Source organism: Vulpes lagopus, chromosome 10, assembly GCF_018345385.1.
Source record: "Vulpes lagopus strain Blue_001 chromosome 10, ASM1834538v1, whole genome shotgun sequence".
In the NCBI taxonomy this organism is placed as follows: domain Eukaryota; kingdom Metazoa; phylum Chordata; class Mammalia; order Carnivora; family Canidae; genus Vulpes; species Vulpes lagopus.
The window spans coordinates 41011452-41036023 of record NC_054833.1 but is presented as its reverse complement, the minus strand read 5'-3'; the positions used below and the strand labels follow the sequence as shown (position 1 = coordinate 41036023).

At 48.3% G+C, this 24572-nt stretch overlaps 2 protein-coding genes across 4 annotated transcripts; both read left to right on the top strand.

The window, feature by feature from the left end:
* The first annotated feature begins 5989 nt into the window (after nucleotides 1–5989).
* On the top strand, nucleotides 5990–15403 carry VPS11 (VPS11 core subunit of CORVET and HOPS complexes). Its single transcript, XM_041770789.1, has 16 exons — nucleotides 5990–6205; nucleotides 6757–6905; nucleotides 6998–7133; nucleotides 7458–7621; nucleotides 8204–8451; nucleotides 9138–9339; nucleotides 9717–9868; nucleotides 10608–10794; nucleotides 11388–11534; nucleotides 11616–11804; nucleotides 11926–12087; nucleotides 12295–12434; nucleotides 12520–12722; nucleotides 12852–13023; nucleotides 14539–14761; nucleotides 14891–15403. Exons 1-16 carry the CDS (start codon nucleotides 6019–6021, stop codon nucleotides 15053–15055), a joined length of 2826 nt encoding a protein of 941 aa, XP_041626723.1. The 5' UTR covers nucleotides 5990–6018; the 3' UTR covers nucleotides 15056–15403.
* A 1721-nt stretch (nucleotides 15404–17124) lies between these two features.
* On the top strand, nucleotides 17125–24444 carry HMBS (hydroxymethylbilane synthase). 3 transcript variants are annotated; one of them, XM_041770791.1, is made up of 14 exons: nucleotides 17125–17310; nucleotides 19658–19711; nucleotides 20061–20133; nucleotides 20520–20569; nucleotides 20655–20710; nucleotides 21073–21150; nucleotides 21373–21450; nucleotides 21550–21625; nucleotides 22452–22565; nucleotides 22819–22857; nucleotides 23285–23404; nucleotides 23639–23692; nucleotides 23835–23921; nucleotides 24015–24444. In XM_041770791.1, the coding sequence occupies exons 1-14, from the start codon at nucleotides 17278–17280 to the stop codon at nucleotides 24186–24188; spliced, it is 1086 nt and encodes a 361-aa protein (XP_041626725.1). In that variant the 5' UTR covers nucleotides 17125–17277; the 3' UTR covers nucleotides 24189–24444. The 3 variants fall into 3 exon arrangements, with proteins under 3 accessions (XP_041626725.1, XP_041626726.1, XP_041626727.1); XM_041770792.1 differs by lacking the exon at nucleotides 17125–17310 and adding an exon at nucleotides 17496–17646; XM_041770793.1 differs by lacking the exon at nucleotides 17125–17310 and adding an exon at nucleotides 18448–18835.
* Nucleotides 24445–24572: the final 128 nt, after the last annotated feature.

Genomic DNA, 24572 nt, shown 5'->3' with positions numbered 1-24572 from the left:
GTAGTGTTTAGTGCATAACAGCTTTCTTGGGGTGCTGGCAGTGCTCTTTTTGCCTTGGTTGCAGTGGCTTTGTGAAAATGAACTGTAGTACATATGCTTTTCCATATATGTTATACTCCAATAATTTTTTAGAAGATTTTATTTATTCATGAGATACAGAGAGAAGCAGAGACATAGGCAGAGGGGGACATAGGCGCCGTGCAGGGAGCCTGATGTGGGACTCGATCCCAGGACTCCAGGATCATGCCCTGGGCCGAAGGCAAGTGCTCAACCGCTGAGCCACCCAGGCGCCCCAATAATAATTTAAAAAACCTTTTGTATGTATTGCACAAAAGAGTAGAGAGTTTGATTTTGCTGGAAACCTTAGGCAGGGGAAAACTCACTTAGCAGAAGAAGCTGCACCAGGATAAGTATTTTTCTACTTCAGTGGTTTTAGAATTACAAAAGAAATATGGTTACTGAAGAAAACTTGATGATGAAGAACATAGAAAAAAACAAAGAATAAAATAAAAACCATCCACAATTAAATTTTCTAAATTAAACATGTTTATGTTTATTTTGTCATTATGTGTAAAGCCACACACACACTTGAGACTTAACAGAGATAACATTTTGTGACTTTTTCGTTTAACTTACTGAGAACATTTCCGTACATCATTTTTTTCTCTACAGAATTTTCAGTGGCTATCTTTATAGAATTGCAGCATGAAGAACTATAATTTATTTACCAAGGTTACTATTTGACAATTACGTTGTTTCCTTCTTTTCTGCTATTATAAAATTGCAATAGACACTTAAATCTTTATGCAAATTTATCCCTTTTAATCTACTTAGTATAAATTCCCAGAAGTGGTTATGCAGGCTTAAATTCCTCTTTAGGCATTTCGTATATATTGCCAAATTGCTCTCCAGAAAGGTTTATTACATGTGCTCCCAACAGCAGTGATGACACTCTCTGTATCCTTAAGGACACTATGAAGGATATTGGCGCATTTCTACAGTCCTAATATTATGAATTTGAATAGGATGGAGGGGTGGATAAGCAGACAGGATTGGGAACATTTCCCAGTTTGCATTGAGATAGGGATGATTATGTGTCAAGAGAAAGCAAGACTTTCAGTGTTCTTGAATTCTGTGATTTCATGACCACATGGAAAATCACTCAGAATTATGAACAGATTTATGGAGTTGGGTTTCTTTAAAAAAAAAAAAAAAGTTAAATCAAGCACCCAGAATATGGGGCTTTAGATTTGGACAGACCGGATTTGCCTGTACACAACATTTCCTACCTGCGTGACTCCAGGCAGTTGTTTAGCTTTCCTGAGCCTCAGTTTCTAAGGCATTAAAAGCGACATGCTGCAGTGCCTGGGAGGCTCAGTCGGTTAAGTGTCTGCCTTCAGCTCAGGTCATGGTCCCAGGATCCTGGGATCAAATCCCATATTGGGCGCCCTGCTCAGTGGGGAGCCTGTTTCTCCCTCTGCTTCCCCTCCCCACTCAAGTTCTCTCTCTCTCACTTGTGCTCTCTGTCTCAAATAAGATCTTTAAAAAAAAATAAAAATAAAAAAAATAAAAGCTACATGCTAGTATGAGTCTTAAAGGGTTGATGTAAAAGGGGAAAGTGCTTAGCACAGCACTTGAGATGGCCTAAGCACCAAATATACATTAACTACTTGTTTTTGTTCTTAGTCTAGAGAAATACAACTTAAAAATGGGCACTACTGCAGTGTTAAAAGTTTGGTTAAGTGCTTTGCCAAATTCATGGGGAATTTCCTTTCCCTTTTGTGGGCCAGATTTTCACAGTCCATAATTAGCTAATTGCTTCCTCCTATGTCACTATAGCTTTGGAACCTGGGCTCTCCTGTACGGGGAGACTTCAGAGTTTATTTTAGATTGACCTTCCTGTTGCTAACATGGAAACTTTTAGCCTTTTTAGGGACTAAGAGAAAAACCCAGACCTTTCAGTAGTCTGGAAAATGATTTCTACCCAGAAAGCCAGATGAGAACGAAGCAAAACAAACATAGAAAATAAAAATGAGCAGTCAGAACAAGAAGCGTTCTTGTTTTAGGGCCCTTGGGTGGCTCAGTGGTTGAGCGTCTGTCTGCCTTTGACTCAGGGCATGATCCTGGGGTCCTGGGATCGGGTCCCACATCGGGCTCCGGGCTTCCCACAGGGAGCCTGCTTCTCCCTCTGCCTGTGTCTCTACCTCTCTCTCTCTGTCTCTTATGAGTAAATAAATTAAAAAAAAAAAGAAGTGTTCCTGTTTTGCTCCAGTAGATATGACTGTTTTGTACGTCACAAGAAGCAGTTTGCTGAAGGGGAAAAGTGAGTCCATGGCTAGGCATTCCTTGATTCTGAATTGTGATCTCTTTAATTTCAAGCTAAGGAGTTGAATTGTCTCTTGATATTCAGTCCCTAAAGAACTCATGTTCTCCATATGCAGAACTGAATTAGTATATCATTTTCTGTGCAGTTTGCCTGCTTATCTTCCTCACTATATTGAAGTTCCTGGACTCAGACAAATATAATAAAAAGGCAAATCCTGGGGTATGTTCTAACAAGTATACCTCGCTTCACACTCCAGAAAAGCATTTAATTAAAGGTTAGGGAACTGAAGAACTTTGATGTGCTTGCCGAGAGAGAGTCACTTGAACCTCTTAGGGACTTCATTTCTCACCAGAGATAATGATACTTCTGCAAATGGTTGCTATTAAAAGTTCATACAAAGTTAAAATGCTCTGTTAAGTATAATTCATTATATAAAATTAAGGTGGTCATGGTCAGTCCTTTCTATGTCCCCCATGGTGGTGATTGAGCTCCCTAAAGGGCGAGAATAATGTCTTGTTCATATTTATATTCTGGACATTTAGTACAATTGCAGGATAGTGAGTACTTGATACATATTTGTTAAAAGAGGCAAGAGAGGAAGGCAGTAAGTCTGAAGAGGTGCAGTGGGTTGCTAATCTCGGCCTTGGTACCCTCATGAGTAAGAAGACCAAATGGGCACAGGCCTTACCAGGTTCAGATGTTATAGGAAGACTCTGGGCCTCTGCCTTTGGACAGTAGGGGGAGCACCCATGTCAACAGCAAAGATGCCACTCTGTTCACATCTCTGCTTTCACATCGCTTCTTTATTTTATTGAAAAAATGACTGATATACAACATTGTGTTAGTTTCAAGCATAAAACCTATTGATTTATATACATTACAAAATGGTCACCATGTAAATCTAATTAACCATCAGTTGCCACACAAAATTTTCATAACTTTTTATTGACTATATTCCCTATGTTGTATATTGCATCCCCTGTCTTATTCATTGTATAAAATACCATTTTATCCCCTTTACCTGGGGTGCCCGGATGGTTCAGTCGGTTGAACGGGTAGGTCGTGATTTCGGCTCAGGTCATGATTTCAGGGTCATGGGATCCAGCCTGGTGTGGAGCTCCGCACTTGGCTGGGAGTCTGCCTGGGACTCTCTCTCCCTCTCCCTCTGCTCCTCCCCCTGCTTGCATGTGCTCTCTCTAAATAAAAGTAAAATCTTAAAAAAAAAAAAAAGACAATCCCCTTAACTATTTCACCCATCCTTCACCCCCTCCCCTCACATTGCTGCTTTTTTTTTTTTTTAATGTAAGCTGTGCATCCAATGTTATGAGTTGATGGTCCCAAGATCAAGAGTCGCATGCTCTACTGACTGAACCAGCCAGGCACCCTCTACGTTGCTTTTTTTAACATATATTATTCATAGTCTTTTTTTTTTTTAAACTTTCTTTCTTTCTTTCTTTCTTTCTTTTCTTTCTTTCTCTTTCTTTCTTTCTTTCTTTCTTTCTTTCTTTCTTTCTTTCTTTCTTTCTTTCTTTCTTTCTTTCTTTCTTTATGATAGTCACACACAGAGAGAGAGAGAGAGGCAGAGACACAGGCAGAGGGAGAAGCAGGCTCCATGCACCGGGAGCCCGACGTGGGATTCGATCCGGGGTCTCCAGGATCGCGCCCTGGGCCAAAGGCAGGCGCCAAACCGCTGCGCCACCCAGGGATCCCCTATTCATAGTCTTTTTAAAAAATATTTTTAAAATTTATTTATTCATGAGAGACAGAGAGAGGCAGAGACACAGGCAGAGGAAAAAGTAGGCTCTATGCAGGGACCCTGAAGTGGGACTGGATCCCCAGTCTTCAGGATCAGGCCCTGGACTGAAGGTGGCGCTAAACCGCTGAGCCACCAGGGCTGCTGGATCCCCCTATTCATAGTCTTAACTGACATACTATCAAAAAAATTTTTTTAAATGTTTTTTTTTTTTAATTATTTATGATAGTCACACACAGAGAGAGAGAGAGGCAGAGAGAGAAGCAGGCTCCATGCACCGGAAGCCCGACGTGGGATTCAATCCCGGGTCTCCAGGATCGCGCCCTGGGCCAAAGGCAGGAGCTAAACCGCTGCTCCACCCAGGGATCCCACTATCAAAAATTTCTAATGAATGGTACAAAATATACTCAGTGGGTGAAAGTGGATCCAGTCTACTCCCCATTTGTGCTTCTGCCCATGGGTTCAGATCCTGAAACTGTGACAGAGGAAAGAAACCTGAGCTGGATGTCTGGAAATCTATGTGCCTGGTGGTGGTGGTGGCCAGACTGTTTCTTCCTCTCACTTTTCTCTTTAGCAAATGGGCACTACCTTTTCTATCAACCAGATTGAGGAGTGGAGGGGGTAAGAGGAAAATCATCCACATTCATTCCTTCAACCAAATATGGAACATCTACCAGCAACGTTAGGCCTGGTTCATGGTAAACAAAACACAGCCCCCGCTCTCTGGGAGCTCCAGCTGGTGGGAATAAGGAGTAAAATATTCTGGAAATAAAAAGCTGTGGGGGAGAGGGGTGCAAAAGAAACTTCACAAATACTAACCACATGGTCAATTTTTCATATGTCCGCATTATCTCAAAATGACTGTCACTCCTGTACCCAGCTCCTCGTGACACCAAACTATACACCTACAGTTTTCCACCCAAACAGTTGGTTTAGCCAGAGATGGAAATGGTGGGTGGCCATGGAATATCTCAGACACCCGCTTGTTAAATCACTCAGCTCTCAGAGATGCCCCTTCTAGGCTTTTCCCTGTGTTCGGCTTATGTCCCATACCCTCCCACAATAGAAAGGGAAAAAAAGCCTACGTTCCTGAGAGTTCCCGCACCATGAGTATTTCCTAGCTTCGTTAAGAAACATATTTTACGTGTATAATTCGTGCCACACATTCTGACAGAGGGACACAAAAACGAAAGTAAGACACTGGTTCGCAATCTGTGTCTGGTGGCAGACACAAGGTTCTAATTTTATTTCCCTGCTCCTACAGCTGGAAAAGCATTTTCACATACCGTGGTTCATTTATGCCTCAAAACAGTCCTGAGAGCTCAGAACATAACACATTTAGGCAAAGTGAGTTACAATTCACAACGACCATGACATCTTTTTTTTTTTTTTTTTTGAGAGAGAGAGAGAGAGAGAACACGCGAGCAGGGGGAGCGGCAGAAGAGAGAGAATCTCAAGTGGACTCTGCGCGGAGCCCAGAGCTGGAGGCGGGCTCAACCCCAGGACCCTGCGATCACCTCCTGGGCGGAAATCAAGAACGGGATGGTTAACCGACTGAGCCAGCCACGCGCCTGGCTTTCCTTATCTTGATCCCTCACTGCCCATGCATTTAACAAGGAAGGAAACTGATACTCAAGAGGAGAGAGGCCCAGCACTTCAGAAGCATGTTAGCCAAAAAAAAAAAAGAAGAAGAAGAAGAAGAAGAAGAAGAAGAAGAAGAATGTTAGCCAGGGCAGGTACAGAACCGGCAAACTCGCAAACCACCGAGCAAGCGGCTGCTGGGAGTCCTACCTCCCGTCGCCCCGCCTACCGCCCTGGGGAAGCTGTCACTCGGGCTCCACGGCGCATGTGTACTCAGGCTCAGGAAGCTGTCCCGTCACGTGACCCGCGCGCTCCTCTCACATGACCTCTCTCCTGGAGGCGGGGACTTTAGGCCAAGATGGCGGCCTACCTGCAGTGGCGGCGCTTCGTTTTCTTCGACAAGGAACTGGTGAAGGAGCCCCTAGGCAGTGATGGGGCTGCTCCCGCAGCTGCACCTGCCTCAGGACCCGCTGCCTCCAAGTTCCTTTGCCTCCCTCCCGGCATCACTGTCTGCGACTCAGGCCGAGGGAGCCTCGTCTTTGGAGATATCCTTCCTCTGGAGCTGTCCCCTCCCGGGATCCCTGAGGAGATCCACTTGGGATGGAGTCTGTTGGGCAGAGGGTTTCGTGTTGCGTGCCACTTTCCTTTAGATGGGCGTCCAATGCTCCTGTGGTCTGAGGAAAGAAAGAAGGAAGTCCATGCTCTAACTTGTTGCCAACTAAGCAATCCTGGGCAAGTTATTTAACCTTTCTGGGCTTCAGTTTACTTCTCTGTTAAAGCGGTATGAAATATCCACTTGGCAAGGTTATTTTTAAGATCAATCAAAACAATGGATGCAAGTAGGCTTTACAAGATGATTATATAAGGTGTCATTATCTCCCGGGCCCAAGGAGATAAATAAGACCAAGGGTTTGCTGCTTTGTTTTCATAGTGTTGTTACTAAACTCTGGCCTTTTCCACTCTTTAAGATGGGGACTTTCCAGAAATGATATGTGGGAAAATCCTTGAGAAATTCTAAAGAGCTGAATGTATGTCAGTAGTCATATGCATTCTGCATATCTCTCCTTGGAAAGGAGGCTCCTTGACTACTCTGAACATATGGAAGGCCAAATCTGGTTCTTGCCTCGCTCCCTACAGCCTACAGGCTTCCAAGCCTACAAACTCCGGGTGACACACCTGTACCAACTGAAGCAGCACAATATTTTGGCATCTGTTGGTGAAGATGAAGAAGGCATCAACCCCCTGGTGAGTCCTAGAAAGGAAGGGGGAAAGAACCAGAAGACTAGGAACAGTTGTTGGAGGGGACTAGCATTCACACATTTGAGATCCGTTCACAGGTAAAGATCTGGAACCTGGAGAAGAGAGATGGTGGCAATCCACTCTGCACCCGAATCTTCCCTGCCATCCCAGGAACAGAGCCGACTGTTGTGTCTTGTTTGACTGTCCACGAAAATCTCAACTTTATGGCCATCGGTAAGCAAAAGGCAAAGCTAACACTCCGTAATTCCTTATAGATTTTCTTCAAAGTTGCTTCTGCAGCTTGTCTTCATTGTTTTAATGAGATCACTTTGTACTGAACTCAGGCCTTTGAGATATTACAGTTTGGAATGGGAAAGCATTTAGTTTTGTTCTTTGAAGAAGAGTCCGTGAGTACCAATTTTATGTTAACCATTGGAAAAGTTGGGTATAAGGAGGAAGCTTGTCACTTCCAGCAAGTGCTTCAAATGGTCTTTTCCCCCTTCTGTGCTTCCTGATCTTTTCAGCCTAAGTAAATTGCTGTTTCCTGCTCTCCTCCAGGTTTCACAGATGGCAGTGTTACATTGAACAAAGGAGACATCACCCGGGACCGGCATAGCAAGACCCAGATTCTGCACAAGGGCAACTATCCTGTAACTGGACTGGCCTTTCGCCAAGCAGGAAAGATCACTCATTTGTTTGTTGTGACAACTGAGAATGTTCAGGTATGACTAGGACCTCCGTGGTTAGCTGCAGTCCGGAAAGGGTTCTCCATTGCTCAGGGGCCTAGGGTAAGGAACTGACAAGAGTTCCTTAAATTTTTCATCTTGTAGCCTTGAGTCATTTGCCCTGCTTAGTATTTTATTTCTTCACTTATAAGAGGAGGAAGAGTCAGAATTAGGAAAAGAACTAGGGCTTGTAGTTAAAGACCTGAATTTTCTTACTAACTTGTTAAGTGACATTGGACAAGTTGCTTTACTTTGCTGGTTCCTGATGCTCTTCTAATTTCTGGCAGCCTACTGTCAGGAATAGTCTTTTGGTAAAACAGTTCAAGATTATTGCATCTCTTGTGGTGGCAGGATCCCGTTAGTAGGTAGTGATAGTACACACACAGGAAGAAAATGTGGTCCCTGCTTATATATTTCATAGATGGGTGATGGTTAACGGACAAAGCAAGCACCAGGGAAAGTCTTAGGGTACTATGAGTTAAAAAGAGAGAGCGAGCCAGTGTGGAGATGGGAACACCTTTGTGAAGGCATAGATGCCCCCTCCTGAAAGGTAGCCTGTTAACCCCTTTCTTCTCGCAGTCCTATATAGTTTCTGGAAAGGACTACCCTCGTGTGGAGTTGGACACCCATGGTTGTGGACTGCGCTGCTCAGCCCTAAGTGACCCTTCACAAGACCTGCAGTTCATAGTGGCAGGAGATGAATGTGTCTACTTGTACCAACCTGATGAACGTGGGCCCTGCTTTGCGTTTGAGGGCCATAAGCTCATCGCTCACTGGTTTAGAGGCTACCTTGTCATTGTCTCCCGTGACCGGAAGGTTTCTCCCAAGTAAGGACTCCAGGGAAAGGGAGAGAGCTATCCTTGTTCCCCAGAATTTGCATGGTTTTAAAATCCTAATATCTGGATCCTGTCAATCTCCTACTTTGGTTTTACGTATACTGCTCTCACACCTAGATTCAGTTGTAATGTTTTTACTGAAAAATGTATTACATTTGCTAAGCAGCTCTGGTGCACTAGAGGGGATTTCAGACCTCTTTTTGTACGTTTTTTGCTCTTTAGTCAAAATAAATTGGGTGGAGGAACAAGGAAATGAGTAGAGAAGTTGGGCAGGGCTGGGGAGTGCAGAACACAGTATTTTTATACTGAGCCACCTGAAAGGGGTGGCAGGTCTTCTGCGTGAGGAAAGTGATCTATGTCAACATTGGTTTGTTTTCATTCAGCATAAAGCACAGTGTCTCACATGTACCAGGTGCTAATTATATTAAAAGAAAGGGTGTTTGAACGTACTTAATTTTTCAATCTATTGCTTATGTTAATCACAGAATCCTGAAGGGTAGGTCAGGTGTGTCCTCTTCCTATGACTGTCAGCGCAATGCTGCATTTACGGGTTATGCTGCTAGAAGGGCCAAAGGGTGATTTGTTCCGGGTGGAATGGGCAGCACCAAAGTTGTTACGTGAGAGGGAGCTGAGACAAAGGTGGTATAAATATCTGGTGCTTTTTCTTTTCCACACAGGTCAGAGTTTACCAGTAGGGACTCACAGAGCTCCGACAAGCAGATTCTCAACATCTACGACCTGTGCAACAAGTTTATAGCCTATAGTGCCGTCTTTGAGGATGTAGTGGATGTGCTTGCTGAGTGGGGCTCCCTGTACGTGCTGACGCGGGATGGGCGGGTCCACGCACTGCAGGAGAAGGACACACAGACCAAACTGGAGGCAAGGCCACCAGGTTCCCAGAGCTGGCCACAGGCACCCAGACGCAGCTGTAGGAACAGGCTCCCCAAGTCACCTTGGCCAGGGTGTTTTCTTCCCTTTGGGGTACAGGCTTTCCCAGCTTCCTTAGAGTAGAATTACAAGGCAAATGGTCTGGGATGAGGTCTCAGAGGGAGATAATGGCTGGGTCCCCTCTGTCTGCCGAGAGCATTGCAAGGTAAGGTGATCCTGGCTTGAGGTTATTTGAGGGGTCTCGCCCTGTCTAGGACCTAGGCAGATCAGAGCTCTAGGAACGTCTGGGTTGTGTATTCTAGGTACATTCTGGGAAGATGTTGTCTCTGGATGGCCTCTACCAATTTTCTAATCTCTCCCCCTTCCAGATGCTGTTTAAGAAGAACCTATTTGAGATGGCCATTAACCTGGCCAAGAGCCAGCACCTGGACAGTGATGGGTTGGCCCAGATCTTCATGCAGTATGGGGACCATCTCTACAGCAAGGGCAACCACGATGGGGCTGTTCAGCAGTATATACGGTCTGTCCCGGAGTGCTTTAGGATATAGCTTTGCATGCAGCCAGATAGGCTAATGGCTGGGTTTGGGTGAGGGGAGCAGACTCTACCAGAACCACCCTTTCTTTCTGCAGGAACTGTGATGGCCTGAGTGAGAAGACAGTACACTTAATTGCAAAGGGAGCCCTAAGGTTAAATATTACATGACCAAGATACAATTAGGCCAACGAATACTTCTTGTCTTAAACCTTAGTCCAGCCTCTGTTAATATTCATTTTAGGGGTGGCCAGCTGGCTCGTTGGTTGAGCATTCAACTCTTAATCTCAGGGCCATGAGTTCAAGCCCCACATTGGGCATATAGCTTAGTTTTAAAAAAAAAAATTGTTTTGACCTGATTCTTTCAAGGGAAAAGGGTATTCATGTCTTGCCTTCCACAGTTTCTTCCTTTGGTACTAATTCCGGGAATTTTTTGCTCTAATATAAGGGATTGTGGGAACCTGTCTAGCTTCTTTCCCTACCTCTCTAGAATTCCTGTTTTCAGCCAAGTTTAAGAATCAGTGTTCTGGAGCCTTGCTTCTCATGTGGTCTATAGTCTAGTAGTATTGATATGGTCTTTGTTAGAAATACAGAGTCTCAGGCCTCACCCCAGACCTACCAAAATAATTTACATTTTAAGAAGATCTGCTAGTGACTTCTATGCACATGAAAGTTTGAGAAGTATACTTACTGACCCAGATACTCTTTGATGCATGTGTCTCTCTAGAACCATTGGAAAGTTGGAGCCATCCTATGTGATCCGCAAGTTTCTGGATGCCCAGCGCATTCATAACCTGACTGCCTACCTACAGACCCTCCACCGGCAGTCCCTGGCCAATGCTGACCATACCACGCTGCTGCTCAACTGCTACACCAAGCTCAAGGACAGCTCAAAGCTAGAGGAGTTCATCAAGGTGCAGAGTGGTGGGGGTCCCACTGAGCATGAGGTGGCTCCACCAGGGCTTGGCCTTCTTCAGCATATGGAGGGAGAGGGAAGAGCTGATCTTACTGGAGGACCAGGACCCTCTAGCCTATAAACTGGGAAAAGGAACAACGTTTCCTACTAGTTTCCCCATTTCTGCTCTTGTTTTATGATGCCTGAACTTCCCATGGTATCTAAGCTCAGGGAATTAACACTGGGAGACCCCTGGGTCCCCAAAGGAGTCCCTGTAATAGTAGGGGCAGAGGAGGGCTTTGACTCTTAGAAACTCTGAGAAGCAAGAAGATGTAATGTTCTAAAACCATGGACTTTATATCCTTTTTTTTTTTTTTTTTGTCTTCCACCATCCTGGTCATTATTGTTATCTTAAGAATCTGGGGGTGCCTGGCTGGTTCAGTCAGTAGAACATGTGACTCTTGATCTCTGGGTTGTGAGTTCAAGCCTCACGTTAGGTCTAGAGCTTACTGAAAAAAAAAAAAAAAAAGAATCTGGTCTTAGAATCAGATGCATGTCTCCCTTCCCCAACCCCATTTCTGCAAATGATTTTGTGTCACATCTCCCTGGCAGACAAAGAGTGAGAGTGAAGTCCACTTTGATGTGGAGACAGCCATCAAGGTTCTCCGGCAGGCTGGCTACTACTCCCATGCCCTCTACTTGGCTGAGAACCATGCACATCATGAGTGGTACTTAAAGATCCAGCTAGAGGACATCAAGGTAAGTGAGACAGACTGACTCTTTTTCTGGGACATCCCCAGGATGATGAGAGTGCTTCTTCTGCCCTTTCCCTCTCCACAGAATTATCAGGAAGCCCTACGGTACATCGGCAAGCTGCCTTTTGAGCAGGCAGAGAGCAACATGAAACGCTATGGCAAGATCCTCATGCACCATATACCAGAGCAGACGACCCAGTTGCTGAAGGGACTCTGTACAGACTATCAGCCTAGCCTTGAAGGCCGAGGCGATAGAGAGGCTCCTGGATGCAGGGTGAGACCTCAGGGAGAATGGTTTTTGAACAGCAGGGATCACCCGGGGGGCCTCAAGGGTATCATGCCCATTCACTCGGCCTCCTCTCAACCCCCTATCCCCTCTCCCCTCATCATTCTAGGCCAACTCAGAGGAGTTCATCCCCATCTTCGCCAACAACCCTCGAGAGTTGAAAGCCTTCCTGGAACACATGAGTGAAGTACAGCCTGACTCACCGCAGGGCATCTATGATACGCTCCTGGAGCTACGGCTGCAGAACTGGGCCCATGAGAAAGATCCACAGGTGAGGCCTCGCAGACGCTGTGGGAGGTGCTGGAGAAGCTGTTCCTCTGTTCCTCTGCCTTCTGCGGTTGCATTCTTTAGATGAGTAACACTTCACCCCGGGGGCTGAATAGTCCTTGGTCAAGAGACAATAAAAGAGGCAGTTAATTGTCTCAAGAGACCCTGTAATTTTGCCTGTCTGTCCAGCAGCTCTGTCCTTCTGCCCTAGGTCAAAGAGAAACTTCATGCAGAGGCCATCTCCCTGCTGAAGAGCGGCCGCTTTTGTGACGTCTTTGACAAGGCTCTGGTCCTCTGCCAGATGCATGACTTTCAGGATGGGGTCCTTTACCTCTATGAACAGGGGAAGCTGTAAGATTTGGGACCACTTCAGGGAAGGGGGAAGGCTCGAGTTTTCCCGGGACGGTCCCTGAGGTGCGCCTTCCCCTGGCCCCAGGTTCCAGCAGATCATGCACTACCACATGCAGCATGAGCAGTACCGGCAGGTGATCGCTGTGTGTGAGCGCCATGGGGAGCAGGAGCCCTCCCTATGGGAACAGGCGCTCAGCTACTTTGCCCGGAAGGAGGAGGACTGCAAGGAGTATGTGGCAGCAGTGCTTAAGCACATTGAGAGCAAGAACCTCATGCCACCCCTTCTGGGTACTGGAGAGGATGGGATGGCGGGGGGGGGGGGGAGCTGTTGATGGCTCTGGGCCAGGGGCTCTTCCATTCATATCCAGATGGGGCTGGCTGATTCACTGTCTTGTTTTCCTCTGGACCCAATCTCAGTGGTGCAGACGCTGGCCCACAACTCAACAGCTACCCTGTCTGTCATCCGGGATTACCTGGTCCAAAAACTGCAGAAACAGAGCCAGCAGATCGCACAGGATGAGCTCCGGGTGCGACGGTACCGAGAGGAGACCACCCGCATCCGCCAGGAGATCCAGGAGCTCAAGGCGAGGTACTTGACAGCTGGCCCTGTAGAGCGGTCCAGGGGATGACTTTGTTCTTCCCAGGGTGTCACTAAATACTTTTTGTAGAGGGTCACATGGAGCCTGTTCAAACATTTCGTTTTTCAAGATCTGTTTTAATGGAGGAATTCCAAAGGATGGTTTAATCCATAAACCATTATTTTTTGGGTTTTGGAGAATGTTATCTTGTGGTAGGTACTTTTCTTTCTGTATGAGTCTATATTTTATTTCACCCTTTTTTTTTTTTAAGATTTTATTTATTTATTCACAAGACACACACACACACAGAGGCAGAGATATAGGCCGAGGGAGAAGCAGGCTCCATGCAGGGAGCCTGAGCAGGACTCGATCCCAGGACCCTGGGATCACTACATGAGCCAAGGGCAGACACTCAACCCCTGAGCCACCCAGACATCCCACTATTTTATTTCTCTTAAACACATTTAAGTTGTGGTTGGAAGCCATTCAGAAGTAAAAAAACTTTGTGTTAGAAAATACAGAAAGTGGATAACTTAGAAGTATTTATAGTATAGATTAATCTCCTACTTTTAGGTTTTAACCTGCCCTTAACATTGTAAAATATTTGAGAAGAACAGTTTCTTCATCTCACAAATACTTACTGAGCCCCTATCATATCTGAAGCACTGTTCTTAACAACACAGACAAAAAGCCCTGCTGTGTGGAGCTTACAGCGTGGAGGTAGAGACAGATCAAAATAAGCAGAATGTTGTGTCAGGTGATGATAAAGTCTAAGGAGAAAATTAGTTTCAGAAGGGGTGCAGGGTACAGAGCGTCTGTATGTTGTCACGTATCAGGTGGCCAGGAATGGCCTCACTGGAAGGGTCACATCTGAGTAGAGACCTGAGAGGCCAGTACAGGCTCCCAATTATGGGAATGACTAAGTCACAGGGAGGAAAATACAGTGTAGGGAGTATGGTCAGCACTGTGGTCATAGCTGTTGTTACAGCAGCTACACTGGTGATGATCACAGCATGACATAGAGACTTGTCAGTCACTGTGTCGTCCACTCGAAACTAACGAGACACACATCAGCAATGCTTCAATTAAAAAAAATAAAGACTCCTTGGTGGCTCAGTAGTTGAACGTCTGCCTTTGGCTCAGGTCATGATCCCGGGTCCTGGAATCGAGTCCCACATCAGGCTCCCCACAGGGAACCTGCTTCTCCTTTTGCCTATGTCTCTGTCACTCTCTCTGTGTTTCTCATTAATAAATAAATATATATTTTTAAAAAGACACGAAAGACAATTTAGCAGTAGTTATGAAAACCGAAAGCATCAGTTGGACCTGCAGGGAACCTGCCGAGACTCACTGCAGGCCCAAGGCTGGTGGCCTCATTTGACTCCCTATTGGTAACAAGGGCAGGGCCTATAGTTCCTTCCAGGAACCTCTCTTTCTTCCTCGACTGCAGCCGCCTCCTCTCTCTACCTGGCTCTTGGCTCTGCCCTTACTCTTTGCCACTTCTTTCTGGTCTCCCTTGCCTGCAGTCCAAAGATTTTCCAGAAGACCAAGTGCAGCATCTGTAACAGTGCCTTGGAGTTGCCCTCAGTTCACTTCCTCTGCGGCCACTCCTTCCACCAACACTGCTTTGAGAGTTACTCAGAAAGTGATGCCGATTGCCCCACCTGCCTCCCTGAAAACCGGAAGGTCATGGATATGATTCGGGCCCAGGAACAGAAACGCGATCTCCACGATCAGTTCCAGCACCAGGTGGGTGTGAGTGGGTGGATGACTGTCCCACTCACAGGGTGTCATGGGAGCATTAGCTAGTTTCTGTCTGTCCTCCTCACTTAGGACAGGGACCTGCAGTTCTGATTCTTCCCTCCTCTTTTCCTGCAGCTCAAGTGCTCGAATGATAGCTTCTCTGTGATTGCGGACTACTTTGGCCGAGGTGTTTTCAACAAATTGACTCTGCTGACCGACCCTCCCACGGCCAGGCTGAACGCAAGCCTGGAGGCTGGGCTGCAACGGGACTTGCTCATGCACTCCAGGAGGGGCACTTAAGCAGCTGGTGGGGAGGGATGTGATAGTGAAGGCACAGCAGCAAGGACATGGGGGGCAGGGGCAAGGCTGTCACACAGGAGTCAGGCAGACATGCCCAGGACTCCGCCCCGATCTGATGCCATAGCCCTCAGGAGTAAAAGGGACTTTCTTTTTCTCCTTCTTTCTTTGGCCAGCCCGCCATTCCTCCTGTTGACTTTCTGAGCAGTGCGGATCATTCCAGACCAGCGGGGGAGGGCACCTCAGCAACCTCTGAGTATGAACAATAGCTGCTTTATTCTCTATCCAAGAGCACCAGGCTGTGCTTGGGTCCTTGCTCCCAGAATGTATAAATAAAAGAATATAATAGTTTGGGGGTTGCCGGGTTTATTCTGGGGACTTCCTGGTGATTCTTAGCTGGGCAAAATGTACTTCTTTGCTCTTCTCTGGTAGAATTCCACTTCCTTTCCTGCACAGTTCCTTCCAGTAATGGGTGAGGTCTGTGGCACCTAGCAGACTTCGATTTACTGAAGAACTGCGAAAGTCCTATTACCTTTCTGCTCCAAGAGCAGCCTGGACTGAGGCCCCCCAACGGCACCTGCTCTGTAGTCTGGCTCTCTATGGCTCTTGTTTGAACAGTGTTCAAGCAGGCCAATTCTGGTGAGGACCCTGGGGTTTAGGCGTGCCTTTACGATGGTGGGTAGGGTGGTGTCTCACTCGATTTAGTACCAGTTGATAAGTGGGATGAAGGGGCCTTTGCTGAAACATTTTTCCCTTCTTTCCAAAGTTGCCAGCTGCAGTTTGTGTTGCTAGTTGTCTGCCTATAATTTGGGTTACACTGCCTATTGGAAGACTGTCCTGGGGTGCTTGAGGGGCTCAGCTGGTTAAGCGGCTGGCTTTTGGTTTCAGCTCAGATCTTGATCTCAGGGTTGCAAGTTCAAGCCCCTCATTGTGGTCCAAGCCCAGCATGGAGCCTACTTAAAAAATTAAAAAGAAAATTGCTCCAATGGGGTTGCTTAGCCCAAGAAAGTAACTTGGACATTGTGTTTTAGGTAGGATTTAGAAGGGGTAGATTTGTCGTGGCTAAAAATACTTTGTCAGCTGACCTAAGTTTGAATTCTAGTTTGATTTAGGGCATCTCTCAACTCATCTGAGCCTCAATTTTTTCATCTGTATGTCAGGAATGTCACCTTCTTGTACACCTGTAATGGCTGAAGGAGCAAGTGAGTGTCCAGTTCTTTTGATAGTGGTTAGCACGTGGGTGCTTAGTACACGGTTATTAATACTGTTAGTGGATAAAGCACTTTTCTTAACATATTTTCCCACTAACAATAATATGTTGGCACTCCCACTTCAGTTGTCTTTAGGCCTGACCTTTGCTGTCTGAACCAGTTTCCTCATTTAAAAAATAGGAATGTTGCCCACTTGAGGGTTAAGTTTTAACAGAACCAGGGAAGCACCACATAAGCTGCTCTAATTCCTTGTGCTACAGCTAAGGAGATAAAGCTGTAGAATTCTAGGTGACCAAGTTTCTAGAGCATCCTTTTTTTTTTTTTTTTTTTTTTTAAGATTTTATTTATATATTCTTGAGAGGCACAGGGAGAAGCAGAGACAGAGGGAGAAGCAGGCTCCCTGCTGGGAGCCTGAGGTAGGACTCCATCCCAGGACCCCGGGATCACGACCTGAGCCAAAGGCAGATGCTCAACCACTGCCCCTCTGGAGCATCCTCTTATTTGGACGCGTGGAATCCAGCTGAGGGGCTGTGGATGTCGCTCAAGGATGCTTCAAACATAGTATTTTGAAGTTAATACTCTTTTTTTCTTGGGCTAACTTTGGGTTGACTATCCCTTTGGGGGGGCAGAGGGCCCTGCAGACTTTGTGGGTAAATTTGGGGGACAGCTTAGTCACTGACCAGTATTCTTGATCGAGAACGAGGTGTATGGAAGAGCAGAAATGAACAGCTGTTAGGCCGGGGTGGACGGGAACCCAGCGCCCCCACCAGCCTCGCCGAGTAGGGGCGGGAGCAGGAGAGTAAGGTCGTCTCTGTCGCAATCCTCCCAATTCCCGCCCCGAGGGTGGTCCTCCCGGCGGAGGGCGGGCGCCGGAAGTGACGCAGGGCCCGGAGTCTGGCTGCAGGAGGAGCTCGGGCCCGCGTGCACGGCGCTGCCCGGCGGCCGGGCCCTCCGGCTCCCCCGGCTGCCGGAGCCCTGGGCACCGCCCGCCGGACCCCCCTCCCGAGCACAGCCATGTCGGGCAACGGCACCGCGGCCGCCGCGGCGGTGAGTACCGAGCCGGCGACTCTCGCAACTTCGGCGCTCCGGGCTGGCGGCGCAGCGATTGGCTCCCTCTGCCACCCTCGCTCTGCTATTGGTCGGAGCCACTATCCGTCTTGTCTTTTTTTTTTTTTTTCTCGAAACGATCTTTAAAGGGCCAGTAGCCGGTTGCCCTCAGGAAGGACGGGGAAATGAGGGGGGGGGGGGGGGTCAGGAGCGGAGGGGTAGTCTGCGCCGATTGCCCGGTCCCTGCGGGGATCTGGGTGGAGTTCCGCCGTGCCCCGCAGCCGCCGCTCTAGGCTTAACGACCCCGCGCAGGAAAGTTCGTCTCCACGACCCCAGGTGCCCGGGACCCTTTCGCACGAGACAGGGCCGAGGCGGGATTCGGCCACCTTGGGAGGAGGTCCCACTTTGGATCGTGAGAGCACAGCGTAACCCCAAGTCCCAACTGCACACAAACATCTTGGAAAGTGTGCCTTTTCTTTTCCCCTTTTAGCGGTCACCCAGGCCTAGCCTCCTCTCAAGGTTCCCAGCCGAGACACACCTTTGGGTTACTCCGGTGGGTGGGGCGCCCTACTCGAGCCTTCCTCACCCCGGTTCGTTGCCGGAGCTCCGGGCTTGTGTCGATGCAAACTACAGCCGGTGGAGGCCACTGCCAGCCCGAGATAAGAAAGAGATGGGGCAGCTGCTTATCTCCCGACCTGCTGGGGAGGAGAGGGATTCTTTGCCATTGCAGACATTCTCGAGCACTGGGCTGGGAGTGCGAAAATCTGGATTCTGGCTCCAGCTCTTTTCCCATTATTAACTGTGTGACTCTGGGCAAGTCATTTCACTCCTCGGTTGCTTGTGTAACATGGTCCCAGAGATACCTGCACTGTCTGATAGGTTGTCATGAAGATTAAAAGCAATAGTTCTAGCATGTACATGTTCAGTAAATTTATTTTTAAAGAATTTATTTATTCACAAGAGACACACAGAGAAGCAGAGACATAGGCAGAGGGAGAAGCAGGCTCCCTGTGGGGAGCCTGATGCAGGACTCCATCCCAGGAACCCGGGATCACGATCTGAGCTGAAGGCAGATGCTCAACCACTGAGCCAATCAGGTGTCCCAATAAATATTTTTTTAATGGAATAAAATATGCTGTGCAGAATTGATGCAATTAAAGGATTGTTTGGACCTAGCAGTTTCTGGGACCTGAGATTCCTTTCTGTGGGCTCCCAGTGGCCCAGAATTTTTAGTGGCCATGTTTAGCATTTCAGGCATAGCCTAATTTGTTCTGAGTCCTTAGAGTTTATTTGTGGGAGAACTGATAGCAACACAGTAGATTAGGGTCCAGGAGCAGCCAGCTGTCACGTCCTCCCAACAACAGAGGGCCCAGAAGCTTGCCTGGAAAACAACTCCACAGGATGAAGATCTCAGAATAGGGAAAGTTGACATTACATAAAGTGGCTACTCTCTGATCCAGAAAGAAATAGGACCTCAGATTGAAGAACCCAGTTCTACAGACTTGGCACCGAACACCTTTGTAAGGTACTCTGGCAGGAGGAAGAGGTGTGTCCCTTTGAGTTCCTAGGTTGGTCACTGACGTCCCAATATTTTTGGTTGGAGAGACCAGAGGCAGCACTCCAGGTGCATGGACATCAGGCAGCTTAGCCTTTTATTTTCATAGAACATCAGAAGGAGAAGATACTAGAATCCAAACCTCTTCATTTTATAGAGGAACAAATAGTGATGAGATGATATGCTCAAGGTCATCGAGCCAGGAAGCTGAGCAGGACTCTACGTAAGATCTGTTGACCCCAGTCCTTTATGCATTCCAACCAGATTAGGGGATCCACAGTGTGGCAGCTGTGGGATAGCTGTTGGCATCAAGGTGGCAACGCACCAGTACCTGCTGTATTGTGAACACTGAACTTCTCCTCAGTGACTCAGCGCACATTGCCTTGTGGCCCTAGCTGCCCTGCCCCTGTCTGCTGTAGGACCCACCCTCCTTGTGGCCAGGCTGATGGGCCTTATCTCTTTGCCCACCTGGCTATGCGCAGCAGTCCCACAGCCTTAGCCAGGATGGGCCTCCGGGCTCAGTGTCCGGTTATTACAGCAGCAGCAGCACAGGATCCTGCTGTCACTTCCCTCAGGTCTCTGTTTTTCGGGATCTGTGAGGACGGCAAGAAGGTATTGAGGAAGTAAAGGGACCAGTCTGAGAGGATCGCCTCACACCGAGGCTCAGCTGGCCACAGGCCAGGGCCTGGGGTTCTTTTCTTCCAAGACATTGATTCTGGTTTTTGGACAAGGTGTTGGTTGAGGAATACAAGGAACGGAGGGGACTGTGACTTGGGGATTTTTTTTCTGCAGGAAGGAAACGGCCCAAAGATGAGAGTGATTCGTGTGGGTACCCGAAAGAGCCAGGTGAGTATGGTTACCCGGGTGGAGGAAGTTTGGCGGAAGGGTTCTGTGCTCACAGTATTACAGGTTGAGGAGCCCAGAGAGTTAGTTCCCAGGATCTCAGGAGGAGAAAATGGGGTGGCTGAGTGTTAATCCCATGAAGGATGGCATATTGCGTTCTGTGGAGAGAGAGGCTGGGCAAGTTGTTGGGGTACAGAGGGCTCCCAGACCACACCCCTCTCCTTCCTAGGTGGGTATTCAAACCCCCCCCCCCTCTTAATTCCAGTTCCTTCTGTATATCCCTAATCCTAGAGGGTATGACCTTAGGACAGTGCCACAGAAGGACAGAACTAATTGGGATTTTTGCCCCCAGCTGGCTCGCATACAGACAGACAGTGTGGTGGCAATGCTGAAAGCCTTGTACCCAGGCCTACAGTTTGAAATTGGTGAGTTTTCTGGACAGGAGTGGAAGGTAATGGGAAGGCCTCCCCCCCTCCCCTGCCCCGGAGGGGCAAACACAGCATTTCTGGCTTTCCCTAGGCCCAAAGCTTTGTCCCATTGCCTCCGAGAATTCTTGGCTGTCCCAGGTTGGAGGGCCATTTCCTCTGAATATTTCCAGCTCTGACTCCCTGGGCTAGCCTGGCATTTACTATCTTCTGCTTTGGGTCTTTTTATCAGTGTGTCTAGTCTTCCTGCTAGATCGTGACATTCTCAGAGGGCAGGGATTGCGGTGTATGTGCCTCTGTATCCACTAGGACTCTTAACACAGTACGAGCTCAGTAGGAGCTCAGGAAATAGGCATCAGTGAGCATGTGATTGGTTCTCTCCTCAGTTGCTATGTCGACCACGGGGGACAAGATTCTTGACACTGCACTCTCTAAGGTAACATGTTCCCCCCACTCCTTTGTCTTCCCTCCTCTTTCCTTCCCCCAAGAGATTCACTCTGAGCCTCTTTTTTGACTGGCAGATTGGAGAAAAGAGCCTGTTTACCAAGGAGCTGGAACACGCGCTGGAGAAGAATGAGTAAGTGAAGGACAATTCTTGCTCAGTCTCGTGCTAGGACTCCTGTGCATATCAGACCTAACATCAGCTAGACTGTGGAACTTCAGCCTTTGGGTAGGCTAGCAGGAGGCTTATGTGTGGGTTTCTGAGGCCTCAGAAAAGGAGGGTGTCCTGGTTCTGAGCCATCTGGCTGCCCGGAATGCAGGATTGGCTCCAGGAGGGGGAGAGAGGAGAGGGTGTGGCAGGGCGGGGCCCTGGCTCAGGGTCTTGAGGTCTCGGACAGGCCTGCTTCCTGATCTGCTCCAAGCACACACTGGAGTGGAGGAGGGCTGGGGGCCTGCTGCCGGGTCCCTTCTCCTTGCCTCCCTCTCCTGTCTCTCTAGAGTCGACCTAGTTGTTCACTCTCTGAAGGACCTGCCCACGGTGCTTCCTCCTGGCTTCACCATTGGAGCCATCTGCAAGTAAGAACTGGGCGGGTCAGGGCCTGGGCAGGGGGAGGCATCACGTTAGCCTTTGCTTTTCCCTTTGGGCCTCTGCCCTCTGCCTCAAGGGCTGTCTCCTGGCTCTGAGGAGTGTTGGGCATGGCAGAAAACTGAGAACATGCCAGTTAGTTGGTTATTGAGAGAGCCTGGAAATGACCTGCACTGAGATTTCGTCCTCATTCTGTGACTTTCTGTCTCCAGGCGGGAGAACCCCTATGATGCTGTTGTCTTTCACCCAAAATTTGTTGGGAAAACTCTAGAAACCTTGCCAGAGAAGAGGTGAGTGGTGGGACATGCACAGAAAGTGGAGGGCTGGGAGGAAGAGGAGGAGGGGGATATCTCAGGTTAAATCTCATTTTAAACCCTCTTTCTGAGCAGCGTGGTGGGAACCAGCTCCCTGCGGAGAGCAGCCCAGCTGCAGAGAAAGTTCCCGCACCTAGAGTTCAGGAGCATTGTATCCTTTTTGAGGTGGGAGGTGGGGATAGCCAAACAGGAAGGCAGGGTAAGAGGGCCCTGGGAGTCATGAGAGTGAAAGGAGCTTCCAGAGGAAGTGGACAGGGGCCAATGGAATGTCTGTCCTCCACTGCCCGTCCTATTCATCCATCCACTCACCCATCCATCCATAATCCTTTCATATTTTCTTAGCCCCAGGCCAGTGCCTGCCACTAGGGATAATGGTGAGCGAAACCAATGTTGTCCTTGATTATAGGGCTTTACATTTCAGTTCTGGAGACAAATGGCCATTGATAATACAGAGTGATACTGACCAGTGATTCCTTAGGAAGGGGAAGGTGGAGAGTGTTTCCATCTTTTATTTCATATCCTACTGTACTTTGATATTCTAAATGTAGCGAATGTTTTATGAAACTAATTTTCAAAACAGTACAGTGTTAAGCTCTCCCATGCACAAAGTAGGCAATTCTCTGGACACTTCTAGCTGGAACATCTCTAAGCACAGACTTGAGGGTCAGAGAATGCTTCTCAGAAGTCTTGTAATCTTGGGCAAGTTGGTTAACCTCTCCGTCATTTTCCTCATCTGTAAAATGGAAATAATTATAATACCTACCTCACTGGGTTATGAAAATTAAGCAGTAGTACATAAAGCACTTTTGATCCGTGTCTGGTGTTAGTAATTAAGTAAATGTTAGCTGTTACGGTTAAGTGGACGACCAAAGGGGAGACGTTAGATACAGAAAGACTCAGGCATACAGAAAGACTCAGGCAGGGGGAGCGAGGCACCAGACTGCCCAGTGCTTGGGGTCCTTAGCATCTCTCTGCAGCGGGGAAATCTCAACACCCGGCTCCGGAAGCTGGATGAGCTGCAGGAGTTCAGTGCCATCATCCTGGCTGCGGCTGGTCTGCAGCGCATGGGCTGGCAGCACCGAGTGGGGCAGGTAGGAGCTGTCCCTGTCTCATCCCCCGTAATCCTCCTGCTTTCCCTGGCTATATTCTTCCTCTGAACACCCTGCCTCTAACCGTAAAAGCTGGAAATGGATTCCAGGCTGGGAAGATTGGGGATCAAAGGCCAGGCTCCCAGTTTTGCCTACCCAGGCTCTCTATGAAAGGGAAGCCCCCTTCACTACTCTACTGTCTGCTTTTAGGCACCGCCATCTCCTCCTTCTGACTGCCTGTTCTGTTCCCCTGCAGATCCTGCACCCAGAGGAATGTATGTATGCTGTGGGTCAGGTATGTTGGACCAGGGAAGCCATGTGTTGATGTGCCCTTTCTTTTATTCAGCCAAAAAGCTGGTCCCATAACCTTTTGCATCTGCTTTTCCCAGCATAAACATTCTTTCTTTCTTTTTAAGATTTTATTTATTTGAGAGAGAGAAGGAGAGAGCGCATGAGCAGGGGGGAGGAGTAGAAAGAGAGGGATGAGCAGGTGCCCTGCTGAGCAGGGAGCCCGATTCAGGGCCAGATCCCAGGACTACACATTCATGACCTGAGCTGCAAAGGTTCCCCCTGGCATAAACATTTCTAGGGAGGGGCAGGCCTCTGGGGGCTTCTGGGCTAAAAGGGACCCTGGGAGCCTGTGGAAGTGGGCTGGTTCCCATTCTCACCTCCATTGGTTGGGGAAAGATTAGGCCTGATGTCTTAGTCTGTTTTTCCATCAGGGGGCCCTGGGCGTGGAAGTCCGAGCCAAGGACCAGGACATGCTGGACCTGGTGGGCGTGTTGCATGATCCGGAGACTCTGCTTCGCTGCATTGCTGAGCGAGCCTTCCTTAGGCACCTGGTACCGGCCATGTTTCACCTGTGGAGGGGTGGGGACTTGAGTTGGGAATAGTCCAGGGGGAGATTTCTCATATTAATGCTCTTTATTCAGTGGTAACTCATTCTTGAGTGTATTGACAGGACCCACTAAGGTCTGGGCCCCTGCCTCTGTGTGTTGTATCTTCAGAGGTCCCTGTGTCTGAGGGACAGAGGGTGTTAAGAGTCTGTGGGTCACAGGGAGAACTTCTCATTGCAGGAGGGAGGCTGCAGTGTGCCAGTGGCAGTGCATACAGCTATGAAGGATGGGCAAGTAAGCAGGAGAAGATGGGTGGGAGGGTAGGCAAGGGAGCATGGTGACGTGTCCCTGTGCATCTCGCCTTGCCCACAAGAGCCTGGGTTTTCATCTAAGCAGCTCTTTCAGAATATGGCAAGGTAACTGTTTTCTTTGCCAGCTGTACCTGACTGGAGGAGTCTGGAGTCTAGACGGCTCAGATAGCATGCAAGAGACCATGCAGGCCACCATCCACGTCACAGCCCAGGTGCCAAAGCTGGAGGGTGAGGGAATGAGGAACAAACCCGCATGTTACCTCCTCTTTGGTGCTCACCCAGTCCCACCTCCTTCCCTCACCTAGCATGAAGATGGCCCCGAGGATGATCCGCAGCTGGTGGGGATCACTGCCCGGAACATTCCACGAGAAGCCCAGCTGGCTGCTGAGAACCTGGGCATCAGCCTGGCCAGTTTGCTGCTGAACAAAGGAGCCAAGAACATACTGGATGTTGCACGGCAGCTTAATGATGCCCACTAACTGCTCTGTGGGGCACCGGTGTCTGGGTGGCTATTGTCCAGTGCCTACCTCCCAGCCCTCAGTGCCCCATCCTCACTGCTGACTGAGGGGTGATCACCCCAGGGAGTTGAACTGCAAGGTCAGAGACTTCCTCACCTTGAGGCTGTGAAGAGTGCCTTGCTGCCGCAGTAGGCGGAGGTTTCATCTCTTTAGAGAAAGTTCAAGCCACGGCCTTTGAATGTAACCAACTCAACTAATAAACCAGCTCTGAAGGTGACTTTGTTTTTGGTGGGGTTGCAGGAAAGAGGACACAAAACCTTGTGCTCTCTACTTCCGAGGCTGGGACCTCTGTGCAAAGTTCTCCTGGAACATTCTTTGTTCCTGCCACAGCAGTTCTCATTTCCA

What these genes read in the sequence shown, in the direction of transcription:
- HMBS (XM_041770791.1), top strand. Translation starts at nt 17,278, where the DNA reads ATGTCGGGCAACGGCACCGCGGCCGCCGCGGCG. An exon ending in TTGACACTGCACTCTCTAAG is followed by an intron (nt 20,570 to 20,654) that starts GTAACATGTTCC and finishes TTTGACTGGCAG; the next exon opens with ATTGGAGAAAAGAGCCTGTT. An exon ending in GAGCCTTCCTTAGGCACCTG is followed by an intron (nt 23,405 to 23,638) that starts GTACCGGCCATG and finishes TTCTCATTGCAG; the next exon opens with GAGGGAGGCTGCAGTGTGCC.
- VPS11 (XM_041770789.1), top strand. Translation starts at nt 6,019, where the DNA reads ATGGCGGCCTACCTGCAGTGGCGGCGCTTCGTTTTCTTCGACAAGGAA. An exon ending in ACACACAGACCAAACTGGAG is followed by an intron (nt 9,340 to 9,716) that starts GCAAGGCCACCA and finishes TCCCCCTTCCAG; the next exon opens with ATGCTGTTTAAGAAGAACCT. An exon ending in CTCTATGAACAGGGGAAGCT is followed by an intron (nt 12,435 to 12,519) that starts GTAAGATTTGGG and finishes CCCTGGCCCCAG; the next exon opens with GTTCCAGCAGATCATGCACT.